Source organism: Pundamilia nyererei, unplaced genomic scaffold, assembly GCF_000239375.1.
Source record: "Pundamilia nyererei isolate P.nyererei 1_Seehausen unplaced genomic scaffold, PunNye1.0 scaffold00067, whole genome shotgun sequence".
Taxonomy (NCBI): Eukaryota; Metazoa; Chordata; class Actinopteri; order Cichliformes; family Cichlidae; genus Pundamilia; species Pundamilia nyererei.
In genome coordinates, this window is record NW_005187468.1 from 422,909 (window position 1) to 437,473 (window position 14,565).

General features: G+C 40.9%; 1 protein-coding gene across 1 annotated transcript in view; it reads right to left on the reverse strand.

Moving 5' to 3' along the window:
- The window catches only part of ago1 (argonaute RISC component 1), a 24,160-nt gene extending 10,522 nt beyond the window's left edge, over positions 1-13,638 (reverse strand). The window contains exons 1-8 of the mRNA XM_005736067.1: positions 13,152-13,638; positions 8,698-8,884; positions 4,472-4,592; positions 3,388-3,569; positions 2,677-2,813; positions 2,217-2,351; positions 1,103-1,190; positions 259-406 (exon numbers count right to left, since the gene is read on the reverse strand). Coding sequence (XP_005736124.1) covers positions 259-406; positions 1,103-1,190; positions 2,217-2,351; positions 2,677-2,813; positions 3,388-3,569; positions 4,472-4,592; positions 8,698-8,884; positions 13,152-13,176 — 1,023 coding nt within the window. The 5' untranslated portion in view covers positions 13,177-13,638. The remainder of the gene's footprint in view (positions 1-258; positions 407-1,102; positions 1,191-2,216; positions 2,352-2,676; positions 2,814-3,387; positions 3,570-4,471; positions 4,593-8,697; positions 8,885-13,151) is intronic.
- Between the last annotated feature and the right edge of the window lie 927 nt (positions 13,639-14,565).

The window sequence follows — 14,565 nt, forward strand, 5'->3', positions numbered from 1 at the left end:
CCCCTAATAAACATAACATGTATTCTGATATTGATGTATTTGCCAATATTCTTTACATATGTACACGTGGGCAGTTTGTTGGGATTCTATTAAAAACCCCAATAAAAAAAGTTTTGGAGGAATACCAGTTATTAATACACACAAATACAGACAGAGACATGATGAGCTAGTGTTGATAAACCGATATGCTGGTCATCCTCTACTTTAAATGGTAAACTTTTGGCATCATAGTTGAAACATCACTGAACACTTCCTCACCTCCAGAGGCAGGTAGGTGTGTTTCTGCTCCTGCCCCACCTGTAGACAGGGTAGGTGGGGGTATTTGAGCTGCAAGTTGTACTTCTGCTTGAAGTACTGAGCCACTGTACATTCTACTGTCTGCCCGCTTTCAAGCTGAAGGGGAAACCTGGTACAGAAAAAATGAGAACATGAGCATGATCATGTCAGTGTCATCACCCGATCGCTCTTCATTTGCAGGTTTTGTCTGTTTCTGTCTGTTATTTCTGACCAAACCTGAAAAGGTGCACTCACTGTCAAAAACAGTAAGAGATTTCCCATTTAAGCTACTTGATTACGTTCATAATAAACAGAGGAAAGAATAGGTTTTTCTTATTCTAAAGAAAAACACTCCTCTTTCAAACATGATTAAAAATCATTATTTCAGCATTAAAAAAATGTTTCAACGAAATACTAGAAATACATGTTTATGCATAAGGAGGGACTTTGTTACCATTATCATAGAGCATTTCTACAATAGGAACTTTACAGATGAACAAGAAGCTTCTGTAAACCTGGAAGGAACATTTACCTACATTTAAGCTAAAGAACTAAGATTAATTTAGCTCCTCTAGAACCGTTTTAATTGCTTTCCAAACAAGTAAGGACAAATTTTGGTGATTGGTCCAACATGTGATTGCTGCATTTGTACAACTTCAGCGAAATTAAGCAAAAGTACTTTCTTCCAGTGACATCAATATAAGGATGAATACCTAATATATTCTAATGTATTACTCTAATAGGATAAAATAAAATAGCAAGACGCTGTCAAGTTGGGAAATAAATTTGTGTATTTTCTATGCCAAAAACAAAAGCAAAGTCTTACGTTTGGTGGCTGGCAGGACGTCTGGTAACATTGCATACACGATACTTTCTTTTCATTTGGCCACAATGGGTCACCTCCACCTTCAGGCCTGCCGACAGTAAGCGGGGCAACACAAATATTAAATAAAAGTGTCGGAAAGGAAGAGCTTAATGTGTGACCTGCTGTGATGAATTGCTTGGAGATGGTGGCACTGCCAACAAAGATAGGAGGCCGAGCTGAAGGTGGCAGATGTTAAGATTTTATCTGGGAGTGACCAGGAATGATAGAATTACAAATGAGTACATCAGAAGGACAGCTCATGTTAAGCAGTTTGATGAAAAAAGGCTGAGAGGAAAGACTGAGATGGCTTGGACATGTGCAGAAGAGGGATGGATTTACTGAGACAAGAGTGTTGAAGATGGAGCTGCAGGGAAGGAGGACATTCAGAGGGTTGGTGAGATGGAGGTTGGAAGAAGAAGAGGAAGACAACCAAGATACACAGAAGAGCATCTTTGAATGTCAAAGCATGAAGCAGATGGCCTGTAATGGGCTGATATAGTAGATGGGCCTGGTTTCCTGTTCTTAGCTACTCCTGTCAGTTAAGAACAGGAAAACGAGGCGACAGTTCATACAGGGTCACCAACATTGGACAGACAATAGAAGACTGCAAAAACATTGCCTCGTCTAATGAGCCTCAACAACATTGTCAGCAACATTTAGATAGATGTCAAATTCTGATTTGACATAAACAACATGTAAACATGGATCTATCCTGCCTTTATCAACGATTCAGGCTGGTGTAATGGTGTGGGGAATATTTTAGCACAATTTGGTCCTTTAGTACTAAATTGTGCTAAATTTAGTCTCCTTGAACATTTTACTGACCATGTCCATCTCTGTATGACCACAGTGTACCCATCTGCTTGTGTGTATTCAGCAAGTCTATACTTCAAATGCATAGAAGTATCAAAGTACTTTCTAGAGTGTGAATGTGTGTGTGAATGGGTGGGTGACTGGATGTGTAAAGCGCTTTGGGGTCTTTAGGGACTAGTAAAGCGCTATTCAAATACAGGCCATTTACCATTTACTTTCATTATTTCTTCGGAAGGTACTTCCACACTTTTCAGTAGCCCACCTTTAATTTCCTTGGTGAAGCGGACTCTTTGTGAGTCAGTGAGGGTTTTGGGTTGCTCATCAATGTTACGAATGTCCAAAACCTCACACATGAACTCAATTACAGGCTGGGCTTTGTAGAAAGCCGTGGCAGACACTAGAGGGAGACAGAGAGCAGAAATAAGTCAGAAGAAAGTACCAAAAAACAGGTTCTTATTAAAATCTGTAACTTTCAGAAGACTTTGCCACTTTTTCTTCACAGCTAAATGAGTGTTACAAACAGCCATAGAAACAAAAGCAGCAGTGTAAATTTATAACTTAACTTTTGTAAGATACTGATGGCTCAGCTTTTCTCACAGAACAAGTTTTTCTTTTCAAAATTCCCCCCCCCCCCGTTTCTGCCTAGTCACACAATGTCGGTAAAACCAACTGAGATCACTGGCTGACTACACACTCTGGTGAGCCTGTGTTCAGTGACTCACCATCAATGTTAAGCATCATCTTCCACATGGCGGGACGCACTGATTGGTGGAAGCCAAACCAAACTTCCCTTCCCCCACCAAGTGGGTGGTAGTATCCTTCAGGTGGGGAGAAAAATGATCGGCCCACTGGTGTGTACCTAATCAGAAGGGGTGAAGAGGTGGAAATCAATGTTCTGATTCAGGGCACGACCGCAGCATGAGTTCATGTCTAGTGATGTGGATGTTTCAGAACAGGTCACCTCAAGAAAAGCAGAAAACTTGCAACACCCAAACAAGAGGTTTAAGGAAAAAGGCTATTTTTCTTTGGATACTATATCTCTGATCTAATATCTGTGGCTTCATGACTTCCTTTTGAGCACTTTCGGGTTAAGTCTTAAAGCCAGTTATCACTATTACTTTGCTTAGCATTGTTCAGTGGACACTTTCACACAGGTGTCAACTAACACATGTCTTTTATTTAGTAATTCTGATGCCTGGAGCGATGATGATCTGATGCTTGTGGAGGGAAGGACTCAGTAAGCACCGCTAAGGTATAAAGTTAGAATATCACAAAAAAAAAAGTGAAAAAACCCTGTAATTTTACTAAATGTTTTCAGGATGCACAAAACTCTTAGAAATAGCTGATTATCTGTGTGAACAGACTGTTTGACAGACTGTAAATACTGGTGTGTGTTGTTATGAACCTATAAGAGAAACTTTGATATACTCGACCTCATAGAGGCCAGGTGACGCATGGCCACATCCAGGGCTTGAACTGAGTCAAGGGGGACCTGCAGTCGGCCACTGACTAGAGTCTCCTGCAGCAGGCGCCATGACACCTTGGCCAGCCAACGGATGGACACCTTGAAGATTCGATCCTTTCCCTCGCCAGGAATCGTCACCTCAAAATCTACCTGAGAGAGAGAGAGAGAGCAAAAGGTAAAGAACAAATGAAATAAAGACACACCTGTAGCAACAAAATGAAATCCTCAAGCTGTGCAGTAAACTGTAGCCCTTTTCAGGTACTGCAGAATATATTATTGGAAGCTGACATTTCACTAACCCTGCGCTTGTATGGTTTACATTTCTTTGCATAGTTTTTGCATGTCTCCATACCTGTAGGTGTGACTGTATGTTGTATGTTGTATGTAAGTTTACTTTCTAGGCAATAGCTGGAGACACAATTCCTCACACCTGTATGGAAAGTATAAAAATATACAAAGCAGTTTGGTAGCTGGGCTGTCTGTATCCAGAAGTGCAAAATCCTAAATTTCTCTAAATAACACATTACAGTGTTAAAAAGTGAGTGAAAAAAATGCTGTTTGGGGAAGGAGCAGTGACTTCCTGTCTTATTACCACAGACGAGATCCAGAGATGCTTTTGGAAAGATGTTTTTCTAATTGCCCGTCAGGGGCAGTCAGGTGATCTGACCCTATTCTTTACACAACAGATATCTTCTAATTCATTTACTTAAGGCAACCAAGCACATTTCCTAATCAAATAGATCCTTTAAGTATAGAAAATAACATGACTAATTACAACAAATACACACATATTAAATGCTTTGCTGTTTTATAGAAACTTTTAACCTCTCAGGTAATCAAGCCAGGGTCATGCCCACGGACAGATGAGGAGGAATCGAACCACTAACCCTGCTATGAGTGGACAACCTATCCTGCTTTACCACGGCATCTTTTTACCGTCATTCAAATATTTGCTTTCCTGTTAAGAAACTCAATATATCACAGCTGAACAGGGCTTAGGAGAGACTTCACTGAGTGACTGTGTAACACAAAAAACCACTCCAAACATTTACCTTCTCACTCCCAATAGGAAGTGCTAGCACTGTGTAGATGTTCTTCTTGCCATCGTACACCGGCTTCCTGTCACCAAAGAGCTGGGGCTTGAAGTGCTGCACCATGTACTCCACCACCTCTCTGTAAGCAGCAACACATGCAAACATGACATGAGATTAATGTGCAATAAAGCCAGAGCAAATCCCCCTCTGCCAGTTAAACCTCTTCCCTCATCAGGATGCTGCTTTTGTCACGAGGAGGTGCAGTTATTGAGATATTGATATAGAGTAGGCAGGATACAGCTGGTGAGTTCAATATCTGGTGGTCACAGGGGGAGAAGCAAGGACAAAGAGCATGGGTGCAGGTGGTGGTGGTGGGGGGGCTACCCTTGAATGCATGGTGCCTTGACCTTCACTCAAGTGTGGGGGATGAGGAGGTCTTTCTAAAAGGAAAGGTCGAAGGGCTTGACCCTTGCATGCCTTCTTGGACCCTTTGTGTTTGAGCTCCATTTCCTTCTGATTCTAAAAGATCCTCTCTTAATATCAGAGGAGATGGTACTAGAACACTCAGTGCTCAGGGATCCTCATTTAGAGTTTGGATTTTCTGAGGATCTACCACTAATAAAAAAAAAAAATACCAATTTGCTTCATTTATTTCTGTTTATGGCCATGACCTTGTTAAATTGAAGGACAACAAAGCTCAAGGGCTCTCTTTCCAGGTTCCGCAGACAGCCTCTGCTGAGGATTTTAACAAAATTTCATTTGGGTAATCAAACATTTTATGAGGGTACTATTATATTTTAGCAGACAGAAGTAAAAACTATCAATGTATTTTAGGTTTGAGATCACCAAAGTTCCTATTAGGAGACATACAAAATTAATTCATATGTATGAGACTGTACTTAGGTGAACCTTTGATGCTTTTTCTTATTTTTCTGTCATATGTATTGTTAGTGTAGTGGCTGATCATAATAATCGTGGCTAAAGTTTCAAATAATACATTTGGTGTATGTAATTATGAGTCAAAAGCAAAGATTTGAGGCTGCTCTAAATATTCAATTCAGTGGGGGTTTTTTTTCTAGTCTGGGCACCGTGTGACATCAGTGAGAGGGGATATCTTAATATGGTCATGTCTGGCACACAGCTGTGGCTGTGATCAAAGAAGCCCCACCCACCTGCTGCAAGGGGCCTGCCAATCAAAAGAAAGGTGGCTTAAAGGGATGGAGGCCTTAAAAGGAGAGTTGCAAAAATATTTTTTTCTCAGTCAGATAGATGGAGGCTTATTATGAGGAAAACATGGTGACTCAGTGGTTAGTGTTACCCTGCAGAGGCGTTTAGCTTCACAACCCAGGAAAGACTCCTGCATGTGGAGTGTTTCCAGTCTGACAACATAAGTAAGTCACCGCTAAATAGTGAACTTCATAAACTGAGTTAGTACCAAATAACTCAAACCTTTACCAAAATCATTTTCTTTTATTTTGTAGTTGCTGGGATCTGTGCAGTAGCTCGCTGAGACCCATGGGTAACACCTGGGTTGATTGCTCACCTGTGTACGTTTATCGCCCTGACAAGTCAACCACTCTTCCTTATCCGGGTCATTAATTTTTTTTGGTCAACTTAGAAGGCTACATATTTAACTATTTGTTCTTATGTATATTTATTTTTTGTGTAGGTCATATCTCCTCTCTTTGAGGAACAAGGTAAAGACCTAGCAGAAGACAGCTGCAGAGTTTATAGAGAATCACAATTCTCTTAGGAGCCAAAAATTGGATTGGACAGGGGTTTTTTTCCCCCATCATATACCTGCTGACTGGTAATGCTAGAGGTGCCAGTTTTCATATAAATGTTGATGATTCATCTGACTATAAAAAGTGGAAGAACAGCTCTGATTGGAGATGGGAACAATTGGTTTATCCCTGTAGCTTCTGCTTATCTGCCAGTCCTCCCATGATTTCTTGAAACTACTACAAAGCTTTATTGTTGCTGTGAAAGGTGCTAGTTACATGTACAAATGGGCATTTTCAAGCTCTCTGTACCTTGCATTTCTGTAATGAAGACTTGCATGCACAACCCAGGAAGTCTAGTAATCCATGTATTCATCATTGGTAGGAGAAAGTGAAAGTCCTTTTTATGAAGCTTCTAGCACTGAACTTGACTCCCTTTTCCTGTCTTTATGTTGCTGAAATGCTTCACTCAAACTTCTCCTAATTCTATCATTCATTTTAAATGCTAACAGTGATCATAAAGCACTATACTAACTAGACAAGATGAAAGGCACGAGTGTAGAGATGACTTGGTGAAGTCTGCCACACAACCATTCTAGTTCAAAGTTCAACACACCTCTGAAAACAACAACAACAACAATGCTATCACAGTTTAACACAGAAAACCTTTTATAGAGTGGGTGTGTGATGGCTGCATGTGAAGCCACATGAATTCACGCACCAGTACTTGGACAACATATTTTACATGTGATATGCATTGAAATACAAACAGATAAATGATGACACAATCTTTGATTTTGCATAACTTCTGTTTATTTAGACTTTGTTGAAGCTATGTTGATTTCCCCTTTGGGGTTACGGTAGGAAAGGCACCTGGTGTTAAATCAAACATACCTGTGACTTCAGCACTCCTAAATACAGGAAGTGCAACCTGGAACGTGCAATGTCCCAACGTCCCTGTTCTCTAAGCTGGTATAATCAGTCAGCATACAAGTTTCCCTTTGTCAAGTCAGTGCAGTTGGGCTTTGCTTTTATTTAGTTGGTTTGATGTTATGTTTGTTACTTTCTGATCACAAGTAGCTTAGTACTCCACAGGTGACCTCTTTAGAGGCTGATGTAACAATGGAGTGAATTTGTTTTTCAGTCTAGAAATTGTTGGCATTTACAGCCATATATTTGACTGAGGCTTTAAACCAGCCCCTGATGTATGACTCCACATATAAGACAACTGTGGAAAGTGAAGGTCAATCCCATCTTGTTGACAGTCAGCACAAAGTCAGACAGATGACACCATCTGAGGATGGTATAAAAAGCAGAGATCGCTATGCAACGTGAACCACCCCCCAAAAAAAAAACAGGCCTTTGTGAAAAGAATGAAGTCACCTGGATCAAACATAATGAAACATATGTATACTGTGACATTTTTCTTTGCAGAGACAAGACAGACCGTTCACAGGAAGCAGCTCTCTGCTGAGCCATGGAAAGTTTGCAAGGTAGAAAGAGCACATTTCTCTCCTCAACTTTGAAATATATATATATATTTTTATGTACACTTTATTTCTTGGATTAAAGTAATGAATGTGACAAATCACATTAGTTTTGTTATAACTAAAAACAGGGCCAGTAAAAACATGGACAGGGACTACAGGTTTCATGAAAAATACTAAAGCATACAAATACTTTGTAAGTAAACTAAGTTACTCCAATTTAAATAGGTGTTATACAGGTGATATTCTTCCAATGTTTGCATCAATCATTTGGCTTTAAGCTGCATCAGGAGGCACAACATTCAGCTCAAGCAAGTTGGTTTCAGTTTTGATTCAACCATCTGTCCAGTCACCAGCAGGTAAAAAAGGTAAAGCTACTGCAGGAAGGAAAATTGTCTTCTGCCTAATATAAAACTGAAACCCATCCAGAGAAGATGGTAAATTATACATTTTACTCAGTTTTACACAGATGCATTACTTTTTGTGCTCTTCATGTTCCTCAGAGTTGTAGTTAAAATGACTTTCATAGCAGCACAACCTCCTGTTAATGTATGTGCTGTCAGTTATATAAATATCTGACACATGCAAACAGGTACAATTTTTTTTAACTTGATATCTATTTATATGCACCACAACTCCATACTGATTTTTCTCACATAAGGTGATGTTAAAATTAAAAGAGCGTTGCTTTGGCAACACTTTATTATTTTTCCAATACAAGAACCCCAAATTAATCATCGTAAATAGATGTTGCAAAGAAATACATTTTTCATGCTTCAAGTAGCTGTTATCGCTGCCTCTTCAAAGACAACACACACTTTACTGGTTGGTGGCTGTTGGGCTTTCATTATCCAATTACCACACAGGAGGCAATTCAGCTACTTGATGACTTCTTCAATGCAAACCCACTGTTACAAATTAGTAACTTTGTTATTTGCTTATAACAAATGAGAACTGACAAGTGCTGATCTTTTCCATTAATGTGAGACATCAAAGAAAAGAAATGCAGAGAAATATTGTGACTGAAATATGTTACCTGTTGACTCGTCGTGGGCACTTGTCAGGCTTAATGTCCACCTCATAGTGATAGACATCCATCTTTGGGATCTCCACTTCGAAGTAGTTGGCCAGCAGCCTGATGGGCTTGCCCACGGTACCCATGCCTGGCCGGCGAGGGGCATGGAACACCTGCTGCAGGGGTGGGGGGAAGACCCCCATGGGCACTGGACAGATACAACATAGGCAGCCACAGACAAAGACAGGTAACAGGGAAAAATGTGGTTCAGAGCAAAAAGGGTTTGAAGTTGGAAAAGTGCACAAATACAAAGCAACACACAGGAAAAAACCAAAGGTAAAGCAAAGAATCAACGGTTGTGAGGGGGTGGCAAAGGAAGCAGTGGTGAACAGCAGAGGACAGGGCAAGGAGGGCATGAGCCAGGAAGGAAGCGTAGGCAGGGGAAAGGAGAACACCACAAGAGTCACTCGCAGGGACAGGAAGGCCGGTAGAGGGAAGATAGTTTAAAAAAAAATAAACAAGGAAGATATTAAAAGGCAGATTGTGCATTTGGGGGCAGCAAAGCGAGAGACACAGAAGTATGTACAGCAAGGTGTGATCGAACATTAACAACAGTAAGAGCAGCCACATGAGGTCATATATGGGGTGTGGGTGGGGGGGTTAAGAGAAAGGGGAATAGGGAGAAAGGGAGAAAAACATGAATAAATTAGTAAATATTTCCTTAAGTAAAAGAAAATATGATTAATTTTAATTTAATTTTGCTGTTCACCAGTTATCACGAAATCACTATGTCTGATCACATGGTTACCATGCAAATTATGAACTATGATAATCAATTAGATGGATCAGAGTCATCCAGCTTCTTTATGTTTAAGATTTTTTAACTGAATTCTGTATTGTAAAAATCTGTATTTTGGGGGTTTGGGTTCGTCTAAATTTTTCAGAAGCATCCCTGTGAACACACATTTGATGCTATATGCATATCATTTAATAAAAGCACTAAATTGGGGGGAAAAGAGATTAATTATGTGACTAAAATGATTAGTGTAGCAAGGGGGAAATAAACAGCAGCTATTTTGAGAATCAATGATTTTAGACATTCTGCAAGAAAAAAAAATAGTGAAAAATGTCAAGTATTCTTAGCTTCCAGTTTTCTATTTGCATATTTTATCTGCTTCTTCTTCTATAATAAGAGAATAAAAGAAATTTCTATAAGCATGTCTGTCTGTTCTTCACTCACTACATCTACTACACACATAGATCACATTTATTAACATCAGTTACACACTACCCAGGAGGGCACTGCACTTATAGTAAGATTTGAACCAATACACCCAGCATCTTAATGGTCGTGGGTTTTACTTTCAAAATAAAACTACTGCCTGTGTGCAAGAGACACTTCACATGTCCAGTTTCCTTTCGAGTTGGTTAAGTTTAGCTCCAGCTTGTATATTCTAGGCTTGAAGCAGTCTTTTTAACAGTATACATTATGCCCATACTAGTTTCAAAGTTAAAGTCTCATCAAGTCAGGAGGTCTAACATAGAGGGGGTCCTAAACTGGGTGCTTGCTGTGACTCCTGCCTGAGAGGGGCCCACTGCCTTAACCTCTGGGTCCCCAGAGAACAGCCCTCCTTCACCAAAACAAAGACCCCAGCTGCCCTGCGCCTCCATCTCGCAGACACAAATTCACGGGTGTACGACAGAGGGAGCGCCCTTGCTACGATGAACACACTCATACACACAAACACAGGGGGCCCCCCTGTACATTCCCAGCCTCACCATGGAGACACCAAGGCAACACAGTATTGTCATGGATATCAGGGGACCCGTGTATGTGTATGGCTGTTGGAGGAGATGAGAAGAGGCAGGGTGCTGCTGTGGTCATGCTGAAGAGACCTTGGCCTTTGTGGTCCTGAACTGAGCATGTTCCCACATCACGGCAAGGCGTCGGCATCCTCAACTGGAAAAGCTCTGCTTTAAATAGCCACTCCATCACATGTTCACTATTCAGAACATGCTAAACGAATCGGAAGAGTAATGACCATAAAATACTGTTTTCTCTTCTTAGCGGGTATATGACAGATTAAAGGAAAAATCTGAGTATCTTAGACCATCAGAACTTTTATACATCACTGGATTGGTTTAACAAGATTAGTGAAGGGATTAGACGTCTTTCATTCAAAATATATTCCCTTTAATGATTGTGGTGGAGCAATGTCTAACACTTCAAACACAGGTCTGACGTAGGTGTTCAATTTGGGGTTCAGTGAGATCTGGTGACTGCAAGTAAAAATCTCAGGATATGATTCACATCAGTTTTACACTAAACTATCCAGTGAGCCCTTGTGCTCTACGGAAGGTAGGTACTGTCATCCTGGAAGAGATCACTGTCGTCAAGACAGTGATTAACAGATTAAGATGATATCTTAGAAGAAATCAATATTGATTTTCAATGTCTCACAAACCATGCCAGCAGCACAACTGTACCACGTAATATCCTCAGTGTAGGGGGTCAAGTATTCAGGTTTTTCCTTTAATCTGTCACCTATCCATGTGTGTGTGTGTGTGTGTGTGTGTGTTCATATGAATATCAAAGTGTAGAATCACAAGTCCCTAAAACACATCTGACAAGCACTGTAAACACAGACACCAGACATGTGGTGCCCGCACATACTTTATGTGCAAGAAAGCATGTACGCGTGTGAATGCGTGAGTGTCTATACCATGTTTTGATTGTTGCGCACGCACACACAATGACACACACTTCGCCCTCGTGCCAGTGAAGGCAGATGGTGAGAAGCGGAGCCAGCCCTCTCACATATCCCAACACAATAGCAGTCTTTCCCGGGCGGTAAGACTTAAAGCGGAGCTTTGGCGCTGCATCACAACATGAAGACACTCGCTACTTGAATCCTTTACAATGACGTAATACGCAATAACATCAAGTCACATGGGAATGACTATGTTAAAGTCATGCCTGGGATAACACATCGTTGTTGTGTGTTTCGTTTTGGCTTCCTTTGCGGGACAACAAATAAAACAAATAAAGGATCTCAATGTGAACTTTTTAAACAACTCCACATTAAGTTTCCTGGTAATGGCAAAGATGTGTGGCTGGTGATGCTATACAAATACACACAAAAAAAGTTAAAAAACTAGAGCACAATTAGGCTCCAAAAATACAAGATATTGGCTTACAAGCTAAATTATAAGCCAAGTACACAAATTACAAGAAAGATTCATTTAGGCATCACTTGTGTTGGCCAAATCAGTTGTGTGTCTCCAAGTATTTGGCTGTTGACAGTGAGCCAAATGTAACCAGAAAAATCTTTCAAAATAGAAAACTGAATCATCACACTTGAAACACAAAAGGAGACGTTGAAATAAGGGGCCTCTAGAGAGCCCCCCCGCATCCTAAGAAATTAAAACAGGCCTATTCAACTAATTTCAAGGTTCAGGATCTGAAACGATGACGTGATTTTACCATCAGGGCCTGCTTTGCATAAACACAAGCCTGAAGATATCCAAAGAGGATTCAGGGATCGTTAACGAGTTCATGTCAAAACATTTTGCATCAATTAAAAATACAAGTCTTTATAAAAGCCATGCCTTAAACAAATTTAAGACATTCATGGTTGCATTATTAATGCCGGGCACTCAAGACGTTCCACAGTAAACAGACTTTAGACCTGGGCATAAAGTCAAGTCCAGTGAGTGCTTTAATTGCAGGTCTCCACACCTCAGTATCAAACAAGAAAACTACCAAATGAAGCCCATCTCTGATCTGACTGGCACTGTCTGCAGATACAGAATCAAACCGCAACACATAAATATAATGCTCTGCATGCTTCTCTCAGTCTAAACGCAGATTATGTCATCTCGAACAGGAAGAGGAGATAAGCCTTTTTTCCTCCTTCTTATTTCACATAGATAAATAATTCAGTTATCGCTGCAGATGGTAGGCCCGAGGTTGTCGTTAATGTGTGCATTTAAGGACACTGTGCTAAACTCTCTCTTGACAACCTTAAACTATATTAGCAAACGTAACCTGTCAGTGAAAGGGAGGCTGGTCTGTTCCGTGGGGCGTGCGGGTGCAGCCAGCTGCTGCTGCTGCTCGAAGGCGGGCTTCACCTCGTCCCTCCTCACCAAGATTCCCACGACCTCCCTGCCCCCGCGCATGGCTGAGGATATTGTCAGACTCCAAAAAGGCTCATTTGCAGCTATAAATCTGGACAAATAATAACGCTTTCTATGGAGTGCAGTGCATGCAGACAGCAAGACAGCTCCTCTCCATCTCACACCCTCTCTTCTCTAAACGTTCGATGCAACAGAGAGGCTTGACACCAAGCATCCTCGTACATCCCCCCCGATGCTAAGGCCAAGCTACAGTGTCTAGTTTTATCAGCTGCAGTTTGGCCCGCAGTATAGACCCAGATTGGTTGCATTTAAAACCACTTAAGTAAAAATAAACCTACCAGCGCCAGACGGTCCCGGCTCCATCCCATTCACTTAGCCGCGCGGGTACAAGCTAGCTAGTCCGGGGGGTGCTGTGGCCAAACCGCCGGCCCCCTTCAGGCTGGAAGCGTCTCAGACTTCCAGCCCCCTCCTCTCGGCGTGCAGTCTTCTCCTTTCTCGGTGTACCCCCGCCCCCTGCCCCTACCAGACACCCCCCCAGACCCGCAGAGGAGTTAAGGCTAACGCCGATAGCTGCCAGTTGCTCGTCTGCCCGTTGACCCTATAGCCAATAACGGCGCAGCTGCAGGGCGATGCCGTCCTATTTCAAACCACTCTTCCTCGGCGGCGCAGCGGGATCCTTCCCGGTGCTCTGATTTAGCCGATGGTCCGCAGCGCTGTAATTTCTTGCCGTTCTGTTGTGCTCCTGCTCACCGTTCAAGCAGGACTCTCCAGCGGAACAAAAAAGGCCAGCCCCTCGCCCCCCTCAAAAAATCTGAAACTTCTTCTTTGCCATTGGAAAGTGTGAAGGAAGTGTTGACGAACTTGCTGTCACACCCCAGAGGTCGAAGGTGGAACTACACTGCAGATATGCAAATACAGCCAAATTATGTCTCACGTGTCAGAGACTGTGTGCTCAACGCTGAGGTTTAAAACTAATGATCACTCGTCTTAAAAAATACAGCCAACATATTCTGAGTACATTTTAAAGGTGCTACATCAGGGGTTTGATCAGTTTAATCTCAAAGGGGGAAGATCAGTAAAATTATCTATAATAACAACCTAGAGCATAATAACCTATATATCTGCTGGTGTAAAGAAGTTAAAGAACATTGTGAAACACATTTATTCTAACATTCTTTTATGAAACAGATGATTGAAAGTCAAAGAGTTCTCAACTTCAAGACCTTTCCATCACATGCATCAACCAAAGCAGAAAGTGGACCATTTGGCTTCGTCATGTTCACATTAACAGCTATTGCAGTTGTGCCATTAGCAATCTTGAAATATAACATTTAACCTTAATTGATAAACTTGTCAACCTACATGCTTGATATGTGAACACCAAGTCTTTCACTTGTCTTTTTTCATCCTCTTTTAGAAATTGTCGCAGATCAGTATTGCCAACTATACATTTGTCTTGGTTTATGTTTATTTTAGTAAAGGAAAGGGCTTAATGATTAATTTATTGATCTGTAATTACAAATTTTATTGCTGTTACATATTTGCTTTTTGAGGCATTAATAACCATATTTTAATCTAAGTCTTTAATCCAATATTTATATCTAAGTCTTTAATGCTTTCATGGCTTGCCTTTGTAAAAAAAAGAAAAAAGAAAAAAAAAGAAGAAGAAGTAAAAGCACGAGAAAGAATACTTTATTTTTTAATAAATTACCATGGAGTTTTTATTCTTTCAGTCCTACATTGATTATTTTG